General features: G+C 42.4%; 1 protein-coding gene across 7 annotated transcripts in view; it reads left to right on the top strand.

The window, feature by feature from the left end:
• The window catches only part of adgrl3.1 (adhesion G protein-coupled receptor L3.1), a 573,597-nt gene that overhangs the window by 182,939 nt on the left and 376,569 nt on the right, over positions 1 to 14,089 (top strand). For all 7 annotated transcript variants that reach the window (XM_059974620.1, XM_059974623.1, XM_059974622.1 and 4 more), the window contains one exon: positions 2,728 to 2,889. In XM_059974620.1, the coding sequence (XP_059830603.1) occupies positions 2,760 to 2,889 (130 nt within the window). In that variant the 5' untranslated portion in view covers positions 2,728 to 2,759. The remainder of the gene's footprint in view (positions 1 to 2,727; positions 2,890 to 14,089) is intronic.

The raw sequence follows: 14,089 nt of genomic DNA, 5'->3' as shown, positions 1-14,089 counted from the left end.
GTGTGATGGAATATTCAAACTCAGATCTTGTGCACAGTGTTGCAGAAACATGTTTTTAGGAATATTACTGTTTGGCACAGCCTGTCTATTTCCACTTTTTCCCCCTCCATCTGTCTACCTTCCCTCCTCACCTGCATTTACCTATCACATCGCAGCTCTTGATACACTACTCCCCCTCACCTCTTTATACTGACCATCTCCTCTCTATCTTTAAGTGTAATTGTAGGGTTTAGACCCAAAGTGCCGACTATCCGTTTCCCGCCGTAGGTACTTAACTCACTGAGTTCCTCTGCATTCCAGCATCTGATGTCTCCAACCCTTTTTAGTCCTAGGGACTGAGAAACAAAATCAAAAGAGGCTAGTTTTTGCTGAAAGTATTCAAGAAGAAGACTGAAGCTATAAGCAGTTCGATCAACCTTCCAGAGATCATCTTTATTGTCTGGAGATGGCTGAGTGCAGTGAAGTAAAATTTGAATGATTAGTAGATGCGAGTTCAAGCTTATTAATCATTTGTGGTTGGTTCCCTATTTATCTGCCATTGCAAAGCTGAGCAGAGCAAATCACAGATGTGACCTAGACTGTAATCATTAAGGTCAAATTGTTGAGCTCCCGTGAAGATATGGCTGTTAGAAATTTGAAACACAATCAACTCTCACATCTAGTCCTAGAGATAACTGGAATCTCCAAGTTTGCAAAAATACAGCAGTAACTGCTGTGGGCATTGCAAATTGAGAACAAAAGGAAGGTTCAGCTGTTGGAGAGAATTTAATGTTGCAGATCACTGGCCTCTCAACAGAGCTGACAATAGTTGGGGTTAACATAGAACACAGAACAATAGAGCATAATACAGACCCTTTGGCCCAGAATAATTCTGTGGGCCTATAGAAACCTACTCACTCCCATCCTACACAGCCAAAAACTCTGTACTTTTCTTGCATCCATGTTCCTATTAAGAGTCTCTTAACTTCGCTTATTGTATCAACCTCTTCACTGTGTGTGTGTGTGTCCACCTCTGAAATCACCCCACTAGTCTCCTGTACTCACTTTGAATAGATGACCTTTGGTACTGGCCACTGCTGCCCTGGGAAACAAGTGCTGGCTGCCCACTCTATTCATGACACCCATAATCTTATGCAAATCTATTGTTACCACTCATCTTCTGTCACTCCAAAGATGAAAGCCCCAGCTTGCACAACCTCTTCTCTAATCCAGGCAGCATCCTGATAAATGTCCTCGACACCCTCTCTAATGGTTCCATATCCTTCCTATAATGAAGTATAATACTTCAAGTGTGGCCTAACCAGTTTTATAGAGCTGCAACTTTACCCTGTGGGTCTTGAACTTGAGTAACAAAGGCCAGCATACCACTTTAACCATCCTATCAACTTACGTGCCAACTTTGAGGAATCTATGGCTTTGGACCCCAAGATCCTGCTGAGGCCTCCACACTGCTACGAATCCTGCCACTAACTTTGTATTCTTCCTTCCAGTTTGCTCTTCCAAAGAGTATCACATCATATTTTTCTAGATTGAACTCCATCTGCTAATTCTCTCCAATATTCTGCATTGCTTTCTATATCCTGTTATCTACAACAACCTGTACACTATCAACATCACCTCCAGTGTTTGTGTCAACTGCAAATATTCTAATCCATCCCTCGACTTCCTCATCAAGTCATTTATACAAATCACTGAGGAGCACCACGCATTGTTGAGATCTATTTGAACCACTTGGAATTCCTTCTCCAAGTCACTCACCATCCTGACTTGGAAGCATGTTGCCATTCTTTCAGTGTCAATGGGTTGAAATCATGGAATTCCACCCCCACGCAACAGCACTGCAGGAATACCTACACCTCAGGGACTGCAGCGGTTCAAGAAGGCAGCTCATCACCACCTTCTCGAGGGCAACTAGGGATGGACAAAAAATGCTGGCTTAGCTGGCGATTCCCACATCCTGTAAATGAATAAATTTTTAAAAAATAGTAGTTACCGATTTCCAGGTAGAATACGCTCCATTCACTTCTGAATCCATACACTGACCTTGCCTTATGACTTTTCAGAAAGGCTGTAAGATGCAGATAAGTATTGGACTGAATCGTGTCTTTCTATTCCCACTCACCCTTCTATCCATCTGTACTGCACTGTTGTACAGCCCCATGACTTTAGGCTAGGCTGCTTTGGCCAAAAAGGAATGGTCCATGGGTTGCTACTTGGCTCAGGAGGTATTTTATGTCATGTTCAATAGTTTTTAACATGATAAAAATAATTGAAATGGTTAAGTAACTTTTCAAAATGTGAAGCATGTCAAATATATGCTGAGGAGATGGCTATGAATTGCAAACATGAAATAAGTTGGAGGATAAAACTTCTCTGCTCTTTTTAGTACAGGTTTAAAGAATGGAACTGAGCAATTAATGCATGTTGTACTTTGGGGCAGGTCCAAATTACATTGGCTCCTCTGCTCAGCATATCTGAACTCTGTCCTGCAGTTAGTGCTGATCATGGACTGCAGAACAGGAAGTTGAATGTGCAGGGATCTGACCTGCTCATTTCTGTTGCACTGTGCAGACATGGAAGTTGAGAGTGAGCTGACTGATTCATTAACCCTCGTCCCTCTCTCCACAGCTGCTGCTCAAGTAACTAATTATTTCTAAATCCTTCTGCTTGTATTGCTTGCACTTATTCCTTTTTAATAATCAAATTATTTAATATTTTTTCTTGCAGTTGTTTAATGCTGAGTGTGAAGTACTAACGGGATGTCAAGTGGGAGCAGTTCCTGTGCTTGGCCAAGAACCCTTAGTTATACTTGCCCAACTGGACTTCACACAATGGTCATGTGGATGCATTGGTTCCTCATCATGCTCATCAATTCAGCTGCAGTAACTGGTAAGTTCTTTGATAGCAAAAATAACACCATCCTTAAATGAGAATATTTTGCTGCATGCACTTAGAAAAGCAAATTATTGTGAATACAGTTCTGCAAAACAGTCCCAGACTCATACTTTTAGTAAGAATGGCTGCATTGTCGCTTTCATATCGGACAGCCCTGCACAAGGATTTATCTCTCAGTGAGTTAAGAAAGACGTCTCTGAATGTTTTACCCTTCTGAACAGAATAAGCCTAGAAGAATGAGACCCTGTACAAACATTGCATCAATTTTGTCTAGTAGTCCAGTTCTCCCATGATGAATTGTTCCTATACACCCTACAAATTATTGTTTAGACTGTTCTCTTTCCTGTGTGTACTTTTTGAATAATAAAATGAAGACAATTGAACAAGGATTTGGTTGCCATAGGCTGCTAGACTTTACAGACTGGAGGTTGGCAAATTTGATTCCCCATACATGTCCAATCGATAGACCTCCGCTGAATGGCTCTTGTAGAGCTACAGTGGGATGCAGATGACAATGTTTGACATGGTGTTTGCTGGACTTTGACACCTCCACAAATATGCAAGCAGAGAAATTGAGCGAGTCTCAGATGCAGTTGCCCCCTTGACTAAATTGTCTGTTTAGAATTTAATCTGAATAGCTAATTGGTGAATTGCTTAGGGTAGTAGAACTAAAATCATGAGGATGTGGGAGCTAAGTTTCACTGCACAGGTGTGAGGATGGCTGCTGCTGCTTTACTGAATGGCATGTTAAATACCCACAGATTAGGAATCCTTTGTCTGTAAGGTTCTGTTATTTCAATCAATAACCTGAGTTGGTTTGAGAGCTTGTCTCTTTGTCAAGCATTGACGCTGCAGTCTTAGCTAACGGCTTCCTTTCCAACAGTAGTGTTAAGTACTTCCCTTTTTTGTATTCTTGCTATTATTAGATGAATTCTGTGTCTCAGAGTCTGGTTTACAAAGATGGACATTTGTTCCACTGGTCCACCCTCCTCCTTTTCAGATATGTGTGTCTTATAATAACATGGCTGAACTGAAACTCAGACCATATATGGCCATTTAAGTATGTAGATAAAGTGATCTCCAACACCCTAATGAATGATATTGCCAGTGAATCACAAGTTTTACTATCTCTTGCTACATATCATAACAGTTCATCTGACACCAATAGGATTAAAGTTGACAGGTCTTGCAGAAATGTTTCCCCAAGACATGGAGACTTACTTGTGTCCATGGTGATTTGTTTACAACATGGACCTTGACACTAATAAAAAAAAATGTGAATTCTGCAGAAAATGTTCAGTTGATAGCAGAAAGTAGTTAAATTCTATGAAACAGTGTTGGAATATTTTAAAGTTATCAATAGTATATCTAGTTTTGGGCCAGAAAATGTAATGTTCTAGTGGCTTCACTATAGGAAGGATGTGGAAGCATTGGAAAGGGTGCAGAGGAGATTTACCAGGATGCTGCCTAGTTTAGAGAGTATGCATTATGATCAGAGATTAAGGGAGCTTGGGCTTTACTCTTTGGAGAGAAGGAGGATGAGAGGAGACATGATAGAGGTGTACAAGATATTAAGAGGAATAGATAGAGTGGACAGCCAGTGCCTCTTCCCCAGGGCACCACTGCTCAGTACAAGAGGACATGGCTTTAAGGTAAGGGGAGGGAAGTTCAAGGGGGATATTAGAGGAGGGTTTTTTACTCAGAGAGTGGTTGGTGCATGAAATACGCTGCCTGAGTCAGTGGTGGAGGCAGATACACTGGTGAAGTTTAAGAGACTACTAGACAGGTATATGGAAGAATTTAAGGTAGAGGGTTATATGGGCAGGGTTTGAGGGTCGGCACAACATTATGGGCCGAAGTGCCAGTAATGTGCTGTACTGTTCTATGTTCAGCATCCTTCCAAAAGTCAAATAATGCAACATTATGGTTGTGAATGAATTCAGAAGATATTCGACCTGATGATGACAGATGAATGTTGTTGATGAATTTTTGAAACAGAAAAGGGATCTATGTTCTATATGGAAGTATTTCAGGGGTGCTTCCTCTCTTCTCATTTCCTCACATGTCCCAAAGCCATGACCAGTTAAATGGTTACGATAAATTGTTCTTTAAAGTAAAATTTAATCACAAAAAGAATCAAAGGTGGGGGTTGATTGGCATGTGTGGGAGATGACATGTTGCAGCAATAGCTGGCAAATTAGCATAGAAAGAATGGGGTTAAGGGGATTACGGCTTTGGGAGCTGGCATAAAGATGGGCCAAATGGAACTCTCCTATGTTGTTATGAGAAACTTAAATCTCAAAGTGGAAGATGAAATAAATAAATCAAGAAAAAGAAAAAGTACACGGAAAAGAGTATTATTTCCTTTTTACATCCAGTTGAGAAGCAGGACCGCAAAGGTAGTAATCTCGGGATTACTGCCCGTGCCATGCGACAGTGACAAGGAATAGGATGAGGTGGAGGATAAATGCGTGGCTGAGGGATTGGAGCAGGGGGCAGGGATTCAGATTCCTGGATCATTGGGGCCTCTTTTAGGGCAGGTGTGACCTATACAGAAAGGACAGGTTACACTTGAATCCCAGGGGGATCAATATCCTGGTGGGGAGGTTTGCTAAGGCGACTGGGGAGAATTTAAACTAGAATTGTTGGGGGATACGAACTGAACTGAAGAGACAAGAGAGAGGAAGTTGGATCACAAATAGAGAAAGCTTGTAGACAGTGCAAGAGTGAGGATAAGAGGTGATAGAGAAGGGATGTGCTCAGACGGAAGGTTTGAAATGTATCTATTTTAATGCAGGGAATCTTGTGAATAAAGCAGATGAGCTTAGAGCGTGGATCAGTACTTGGAGCTATGATGTGGTGGCCATTACAGTGACTTGGATGGCTCAGGGACAGGAATGGTTACTTCAAGTGCCGGGATTTAGATGTTTTAGAAGGGACAGGGAGGGAGGCAGAAGAGGTGGGGGCATGGCACTGTTGATCAGAGATAGTGTCATGGCTGCAGTAAAGGTGAATGCCATGGAAGGATAGTCTACAGAGTCTCTGTGGGTGGTGATTAAGATCAGAAAGAGGTCAATAACTTTACTGGGTGTTTTTTATAGGCCAACCAATCGTAAAAGGGATATCGAGCAGCAGATAGGGAAACAGATCCTGGAAAGGTGTAATAATAACAGAGTTGTAGTAATGGGAGATTTTAATTTCCCAAATATAGATTGGCATCTCCCAAGAGCAAGGGGGTTAGATGGATTGGAGTTTGTTAAGTGTGTTCATGAAGGCTTCTTGACACAATATGTAGATAAACCTACAACAGGAGAGGCTGTACTTGATTTGGTATTGGGAAATGAGCCTGGTCAGGTGTCAGATCTCTCAGTGGGAGAGCATTTTGGAGATAGTGATCATTAGTCTATCTCCTTTACAATAGCATTGGAGAGAGATAGGAACAGACACGTTAGAAAAGTGTTTAATTGGAGTAGGGGGAATTATGAGGCTATCAGGCATGAAATTGGAGGCTTAAATTAGAAACAGATGTTCTTGAGAAAAGTACAGAAGAAATGTGGCAAATATTCAGGGGATATTTGTGTAGAGTTCTGTATAGGTATGTTACAATGAGACAGTGAAGTTATGGTAGGGTACAGGAACCATGGTGTACAAAGGCTGTGATAAATCTAGTCAAGAAGATAAGAAAAGCTTACAAAAGGTTTAACGAGCTAGGTAATGTTAGAGATCTAGAAGATTATAAGGCTAATAGAAAGGAGCTTAAGAAGGAAATTAGGAGAGCCAGAAGGGGCCATGAGAAGGCCTTTGCGGGCAGGATTAAGAAAAACCCCAAGGCATTCTACAAGTGTGTGAAGAGCAAGAGGATAAGATGTGAAAGAGTGGGACCTATCAAGTGTGACAGTGGGAAAGTGTGTATGGAACCGGAGGAAATAGCAGAAGTACTTACTGAATATTTTACTTCAGTATTCGCTGTGGAGAAGGATCTTTGTGATTGTAGTGATGACTTGCAGCAGACTGAAAAGCTTGAGACATTAAGAAAGAGGATGTGCTGGAGCTTTTGGAAAGCATCAAGTTGGATAAGTCGCCAGGACCGGATGAGATGTACCCCAGGCTACTGTGGTAAGGCGAGGGAGGAGATTGCTGAGCCTCTGGCGATGGTCTTTGCATCATCAACAGGGATGGGAGATGTTCCGGTGGATTGGAGGGTTGCGAATGTTGTTCCTTTATTCAAGAAAGGGAATAGAGATAGCCCAGGAAATTATAGACAAGTGAGCCCTACCTCAGCGGTTGGTAAGTTGATGGAGAAGATCCTGAGAGGCAGGATTTGTGAACATTTGGAGAGGCATAATATGATTAGGAGTAGTCAGCATGGCTTTGTCAAGGGCAGGTCATGCCTTACGAGCCTGATTGAATTTTTTGAGGATGTGACTAAACACATTGATGAAGGAAGAGCAGTTGATGTAGTGTATATGGATTTCAGCAAGGCATTTGATAAGGTATCCCATGCAAGGTTTATTGAGAAAGTAAAGCAGCATGGGATCCAAGGGGACATTGCTTTGTGGATCCAGAACTGGCTTGCCCACGGAAGGCAAAGCATGATTGTAGATGGGTCATATTCTGCATGGAAGTCGGTGTTCAGTGGGGTGCCTCAGGGATTTTTTCGTGATTTTTATAAATGACCAGGATGAGGAAGTGGGGGATGTGTTATTAAGTTTGTTGATGACACAAAGGTTGGAGGTGTTGTGGATAGTGTGGAGGGCTGTCAGAGATTACAGCAGGACATTGATAGGATGCAAAACTGGGTTGAGAAGTGGCAGATGGAGTTCAACCCAAAGAAGTGTGAAGTGGTTCATTTTGGTAGGTCAAATATGATGGCAGAATATAGTATTAATGGTAAAACTCTTGGCAGTGTGGAGGATCAGAGGGATCTTGGGGTTCGAGTCCATAGGATGCTCAAAGCAGCTGTGCAGGTCGACTCTGTGGTTAAGAAGGCGTATGGTGCACTGGCCTTCATCAATCGTGAAATTGAATTTAGGAGCTGAGAGGTAATGTTACAGCTATATAGGACCCTGGTCAGACCCCACTTGGAGTACTGTGCTCAGTTCTGGTTGCCTCACTACAGGAAGGATGTGGAAGGAAGGAAAGTGTGGAGAGGAGATTTACAAGGATGTTGCCGGGATTGGGGAGGATGCCTTATGAGGATAGGTTGAGTGAACTTGGCCTTTTCTCCTTGGAGCGACGGAGGATGAGAGATGACCTGATAGAGGTGTATAAGATGATGAGAGGCATTGATCGTGTGGATAATCAGAGGCTTTTTCCCAGGGCTGAAATGGTTGCCACAAGAGGACACAGGTTTAAGGTGCTGGGGAGCAGGTACAGAGGAGATGTCAGGGGTAAGTTTTATTACTCAGAATGGTGAGTGTGTGGAATGGGCTGCCAGTGACGGTGGTGGAGGTCGATACGACAGGGTCTTTTCAGAGACTTTTGGATAGGTACATGGAGCTTAGTAAAATAGAGAGCTATTGGTAAGCCTAGTAATTTCTAAAGTAGGGGCATGTTCGGCACAACTTTGTGGGCCGAAGCGCCTGTATTGTGCTGTAGGTTTTTAATGTTTTTTTTATTAAATCTTATTTATTTGAAATTCCATATATGACAGTGACCTAGTCTTCAAAAAAAGCATTAAGGAATGCAGGGATATTGCTGAGTTTTGAGTGTTCAGGTTTATTTAAAGATCCCTCTAAAAGAAATGTCCCTATTATCAGATGACAGGCACTGGCTTCCTTGTGCATCAGTAGCAGTGCCGAGTTATGTCCTCCTGTTTCAGCTATTGTCAGCAACTTCATTGACTTGATTGATCTGAAGCATGCATAATACCAGAAAGCCCAGTAACTGAATTTGTGGCTCAATTGAAACAATAGGCTCTGCTTGTGTTGTCTCAGAGAATGGCAGGATGTGATGCATGGTCATTCCCATTATTTAGATCAACTTCCTGCCCTTAGTTTCCAAGGGTAGTTTGGACAACCACCTGTTCCCATTTTACTGCAGAGATCTGGGATCCTGAGAACAAGAGCAAACCGGACAATAAATTAGGAACACACACAAAATGCTGGTGGAACACAGCAGGCCAGGCAGCATCTATCAGGAGAAGCACTGTCGACGTTCGGGCCGAGACCCTTCGTCAGGACTCAATAAATTAGGAAGTTGTCACTATAAGTGTTGTTACAGAAAGAATTGCCGTGAAATGGAATTACTTGGCAATCTGCCTTTCTCTGCTTTGTGATCAAAATTTCATTGTTTATAATTTAAATTACAGAAAAATGCAGACATTCTTTGCAGATTATGCTATTTCTGAAATATGATCGGGGCCCATTGCATTCCAGAGGTTTGCTCAGTGGATTTGCACAGTGATGTCATCCATTGTGCAGAGTTTCATCTGAACACTGGCAACTGAAATTGAATTGTGTTAGTTCTGCTCTGGAAAGCATGCAAGGACGACATGCTCTATCCCAATTCACTGGGAGTACATCATGCATAGGGCAAGTCTGTTATTCTACTTTGGATGCTGACTGGGGACTAGAGCACTAACAAACCCGCCAGCGGAACTTACTGTTGTAGAGAGATGGAGCGTGGAAACAGGCTCTTCAGCCCATTTAGAGCATGTCAATCATCCCAGCCTAACCCAATTAAATAAAGCTAATAATTTAGTCTTAAGAAAGCTAATCTTTTACCTGCTTTTTAAACAATGCTCATCTTTTATTCCCATCAGCTCTCCCCATATATGACCCATCACCTGCATAACAGTTTAACGGACGGCAGCCAATTTACTGAGCTGCATGTATTTGGGGTGAGGGCAGAAACTGGGTCACCTGGGGAAATGCACATGGTCATGAGGAGAACAGCAAACTCCACACACACAGGCAATACTGACAATCAGGACTGAATTTCATTCTTTGGATCTGTGAGGCAGTAGCTCTCTTAGTTATACCACACTGGCATTTCTCTGGTTATCACTTCCGAACCATGGGTCACATCCTGTTAGTAGACTTACAGAAATAAGACTCACATGTCAAAGACTAGGTACATATACCTGCGGCTCGTGAGGGAGAATAGCAGAGAGGATTCATTCTACATACGTCATCGCCCAACAGAGTTCAGTGAACAGTGTACTGACCTCCAACTTCTTGGGGGGGGGGGGTGTCGCGTGATATTCTGTCAGGAAACTAGATAATCTCTGCCATGGTTCAAGGCTCTTGTTACCCTGAGCTTCCTGGCTTCTAACTACCCAGGTGATGATAGCCGCTGATCTATGCCTCCAAGCCCAACTTGCTCCTCATCCCAGATTTTTGGTAGGGTCTAACGTGTACGATATTCAAAGAAAGAACTCTGCCTCCTTCTTAATTTCAGACTGTTGAATAAATAACACTTGCGGATTAGGAGTACAAGCTTCCTGAAGGTTGAGGAAGTCACTTGTGGAAATTTGGCACTAATTGGAAAAGTAGGTCTCCTTGGATGTAGAATTCAAAGGCAATGCTATTATCTGGAATGCTTGCATGACACTCTCATCTCTTTTGTGTTCGTTATATTTCAGCTCTTTCCTGGTGTAGAGGGCAGGATTTTGATAAAGCAGAGCACTTCTTTCTTTCTTGGGTCGGACCTGTCCTACTCCACTCAGTCATCAGTGCAATAGGACTACAAAGAAAAGCAGAAATGGAGATAGGGGCTTATGGGTTTCCTCTTCGGGCACAATGTGTGGACCTGGTAGGCCAAAAGGCCTGTATCACAGTATGTATGGAAGTAAAGCATTTGCCAAATTAACTACTGGCAGCCCAGTGAAATTGTTTATCAGGGTTCTCTGGTGCGATTCAGGCATTGACACCATACTGAAGGTGCCCTGCTGTGTCAGCCAGATTGGACTGTGTACTTCATCTTATGTATCCACTCTGGAAAAGGATCACACAGGCTGCGTCTTATGGTGAGAAGAAGGAAAAGGAGTGGGCATGAGGTGGGAAAGCAGGAGTGTGATGAAGGCTGAGACTTTCTGGAAGTACCATCTAGAAGTATGTGTTTTTTTGTCATTGGATAGTCTGATCCCATGGAATGTGTACTGAGTGAGGTAAAGAGGCCATAGTGATGGTGCTACAAAAAAATAATGACGATCCATTCTATCTGTACTTGCCTGTGACTGAGCTACTAGGGATACACCCACTTTCTGGTCTTTGGCCATTGGAGTGAGATTGTATTCATTGGTCTAGACTTTGGCCATTACAGTGAGATAGTATTCATTGGTTTGATCTTTGGACATTAGAGTGACCAGGTATGAAGGCGCCAGTGCACAGGATCAAAAGAGACTGCAGATGGTTGTACACTCAGTCAGTTCTGTCATGGGCACAGTCGTCCTCATCATCAAGGACATGTCCAAAAGGTGATGCCTCAAGGAGCCAGCATTGAGCATCCTCACCATTTGGGGCATGCTCTTTTTGCATTACGGTCATCAGGGAGGAGATACAGAGGCCTGAAGGCATCTACTCATTGGTTTAGGAAGAACTTCTTCCCCACTGCCCACAATTATGAAAGGTCAAAGTTCAAAGTAAATTATATTATCAAAGTACATATATACATACTACATACAAACCTGAGATTCATTTTCTTGCGGGCATACTCAGCAAATCTATAGAATAATAACTAGAACAGGATCAATGAAAGATCAACCAGAGTGCAGAAGACAACACATCGTGCAAATACAAATATCATTGAATAGTAATAAGTAACGAGAAGATGAAATAACAAGATAGAGTCCTTAAGATGAGATCTTTGGTTGTGAGAACATCTCAATGGATGAGTGTAGTCATTGCAAGCAAGTCTATGAATATGAACTCAGTCTTCCTCTTGTACTGTACTGCCACCATAACAACACATTTCTGTTACTGATGATAAACCTGACTCTGATTCCGACTGTTCAGCTGCTGTGTATCACACTTTGGGGTGAATAAGACCTACTCTTTCCACATTCCATAAAAACGTGGAACCCAGTTACTGAATTCGCTACAATCTCTCCATTCTCCTTCTTCCAACAAAATGTGTTGAGCCAAGCTAGCCTCTCCTGCAACTATAAATTTTCAGTACTTTTATCTCCTCTCTGCTGCTTCCCTATTCTTCCTATAGTATAGTGAACAGAACTATAGGCTGTATTCCAGCTGTGGCCTAACTATTGTTTAACACTGCTCCAACTTAACATTCATTCCTCAAGCATCCTGAATACAAGCTTGTTTACCATAAGACATAGGAGCAGAATTACACCATCTGGCCCATCGAGTCTGCTCATAGCACTCATACACTCTATCATGGCTGATTCAATTTTCCTCTCAGTCCCAATCTCCTGCCTTCTCCCCATATCCCTTTATGCCCTGAACAATCAAGAATCTATCAACCTCTGCCTTAAATATACTTACAGACTTGGCCTCCACAGCTGCTTGTGGCAAAGGATTACCTACTTGTCATCCTTAAAGATCTATGGACATATGTTGTAACATATTAAAGAATCAGAATTAGAATCAGGTTTATTATCACCGGCATGCGTCATGAAATTAGTTAACTTAGCAGCAGCAGTTCAATGCAATATGTAAAAAAACAAAAAATAATAAAAAAATAAATAAATCAATAACAGTATACATATATTGAATCGATTAAAAAATGCAAAAAAACAGAAATACTATATATTTAAAAAAAGTGAGTTAGTGTTCAAGGGTTCAATGTCCATTTAGGAATCGGATGGCAAAGGGGAAGAAGCTGTTCCTGAATTGCTGAGTATGTGCCTTCAGGCTTCGGTACCTCCTACCTGATGGTAACAATGAGAAAAGAGCATGCCCCGGGTGCTGGAGGACCTTAATAATGGACACTGCCCTTCTGAGACACTGCTCCTTGAACATGTCCTTGGTACTTTGTGGGCTAGTACTCAAGATGGAACCAACTAAATTCTCTGCAGCTGCTTTTGGTCCTGTGCAGTAGCCTTACCCATCCTACAACCTCCCCCACCCCCCCAATATCAGACAGTGATGCAGCCTGTCGGAATGCTCTTCATGGTATATCTTTAGAAGTTTTTGAGTGCATTTGCTGACATACTAAATTTCTTCAAACTAATGAAGAGTAGTTGCTTTCTTGTCTTCTTTATAAACTGCATCGATGTGTTGGGACCAGGTGAGATCCTTGACACCCAGGAACTTGAAACTGCCCACTCTCTCTATTTCTAATCCTCCGTGAGGATTTTCACAAAACGTGCAACCCTGTGTGCTCTCTTTTATCATGTACTCACTGTCTCTCTCACCCAACAGCTTTACCTCCCCTTTCTCTGGATTGAACTGAATATCCCTATCTAATCAATTTGTATAGCCTGCAACTTTCTTCCTCATGATCAGCCACACTGTTAATGTTATTTCTGACAAGTTGCACTAATACAATCCAAATCATTAGTATAGGCCATAAAAATCAGTGGAATCAAGTCATCCTCAACCATGGACTTGCCCTGTATGATGCACTTGGGACAGCATTCTCATTAATGCACTTGGTTTATGAGGAGGGTTTGAGTAGGATCCACCTCTTCCCTGTGATTCATCGGCCTGCCAGCGTGGCTGATGATGTTGTCAGAGGGATTGACAGGAGCCTGCAGCAACTTCCTAGGATTGCAGGATCAAAAACTAGAAAGCACACATTTAAAATGAGAAGGGAAATTTTTAATGGGAACTTGAGGAGTTTTCTACTCAGCATAGTCAAAATAGTATGGAATGAGTGATGCAGCATCAGTAACTCACTCTGAGACGTAAGGCGAGATATCGGCTTTTATTGACTGGAAGAAGGAACAAGCAGTGAGTGACCACCATACTACATCCTGGAGACTGAGAGGCTGGGCTCAGGCCTCAATCGCCTTTATACCGGGGTCTGTGGGAGGAGCCACAGGAGCAGTCAGCAGGGGGCATGTCCAGATAGGTATATGTAGTTCACCACAATGAGCTGCTGGAAGAAATGGTCAGAATTGTACATCACAGGCTGGTTAGAGTGGATGTGGATAGGATTTTTGCTATAGCGGGGAGTCTGGAGCAGAGGACTCAGCCTCAGAATAGAGGGGATGTCTATTAGAAAGGAATTTCCTTAGCCAGAAGGCAGTGAATCTGTGGAATTAATTACCACAGTCCCCTGTGGAGGG

The sequence above is a fragment of the Hypanus sabinus genome, chromosome 7 (genome assembly GCF_030144855.1).
Source record: "Hypanus sabinus isolate sHypSab1 chromosome 7, sHypSab1.hap1, whole genome shotgun sequence".
NCBI lineage: Eukaryota > Metazoa > Chordata > Chondrichthyes > Myliobatiformes > Dasyatidae > Hypanus > Hypanus sabinus.
Note: the sequence above shows the minus strand (reverse complement) of the source record. Positions and strands in the feature narration are given on the sequence as shown.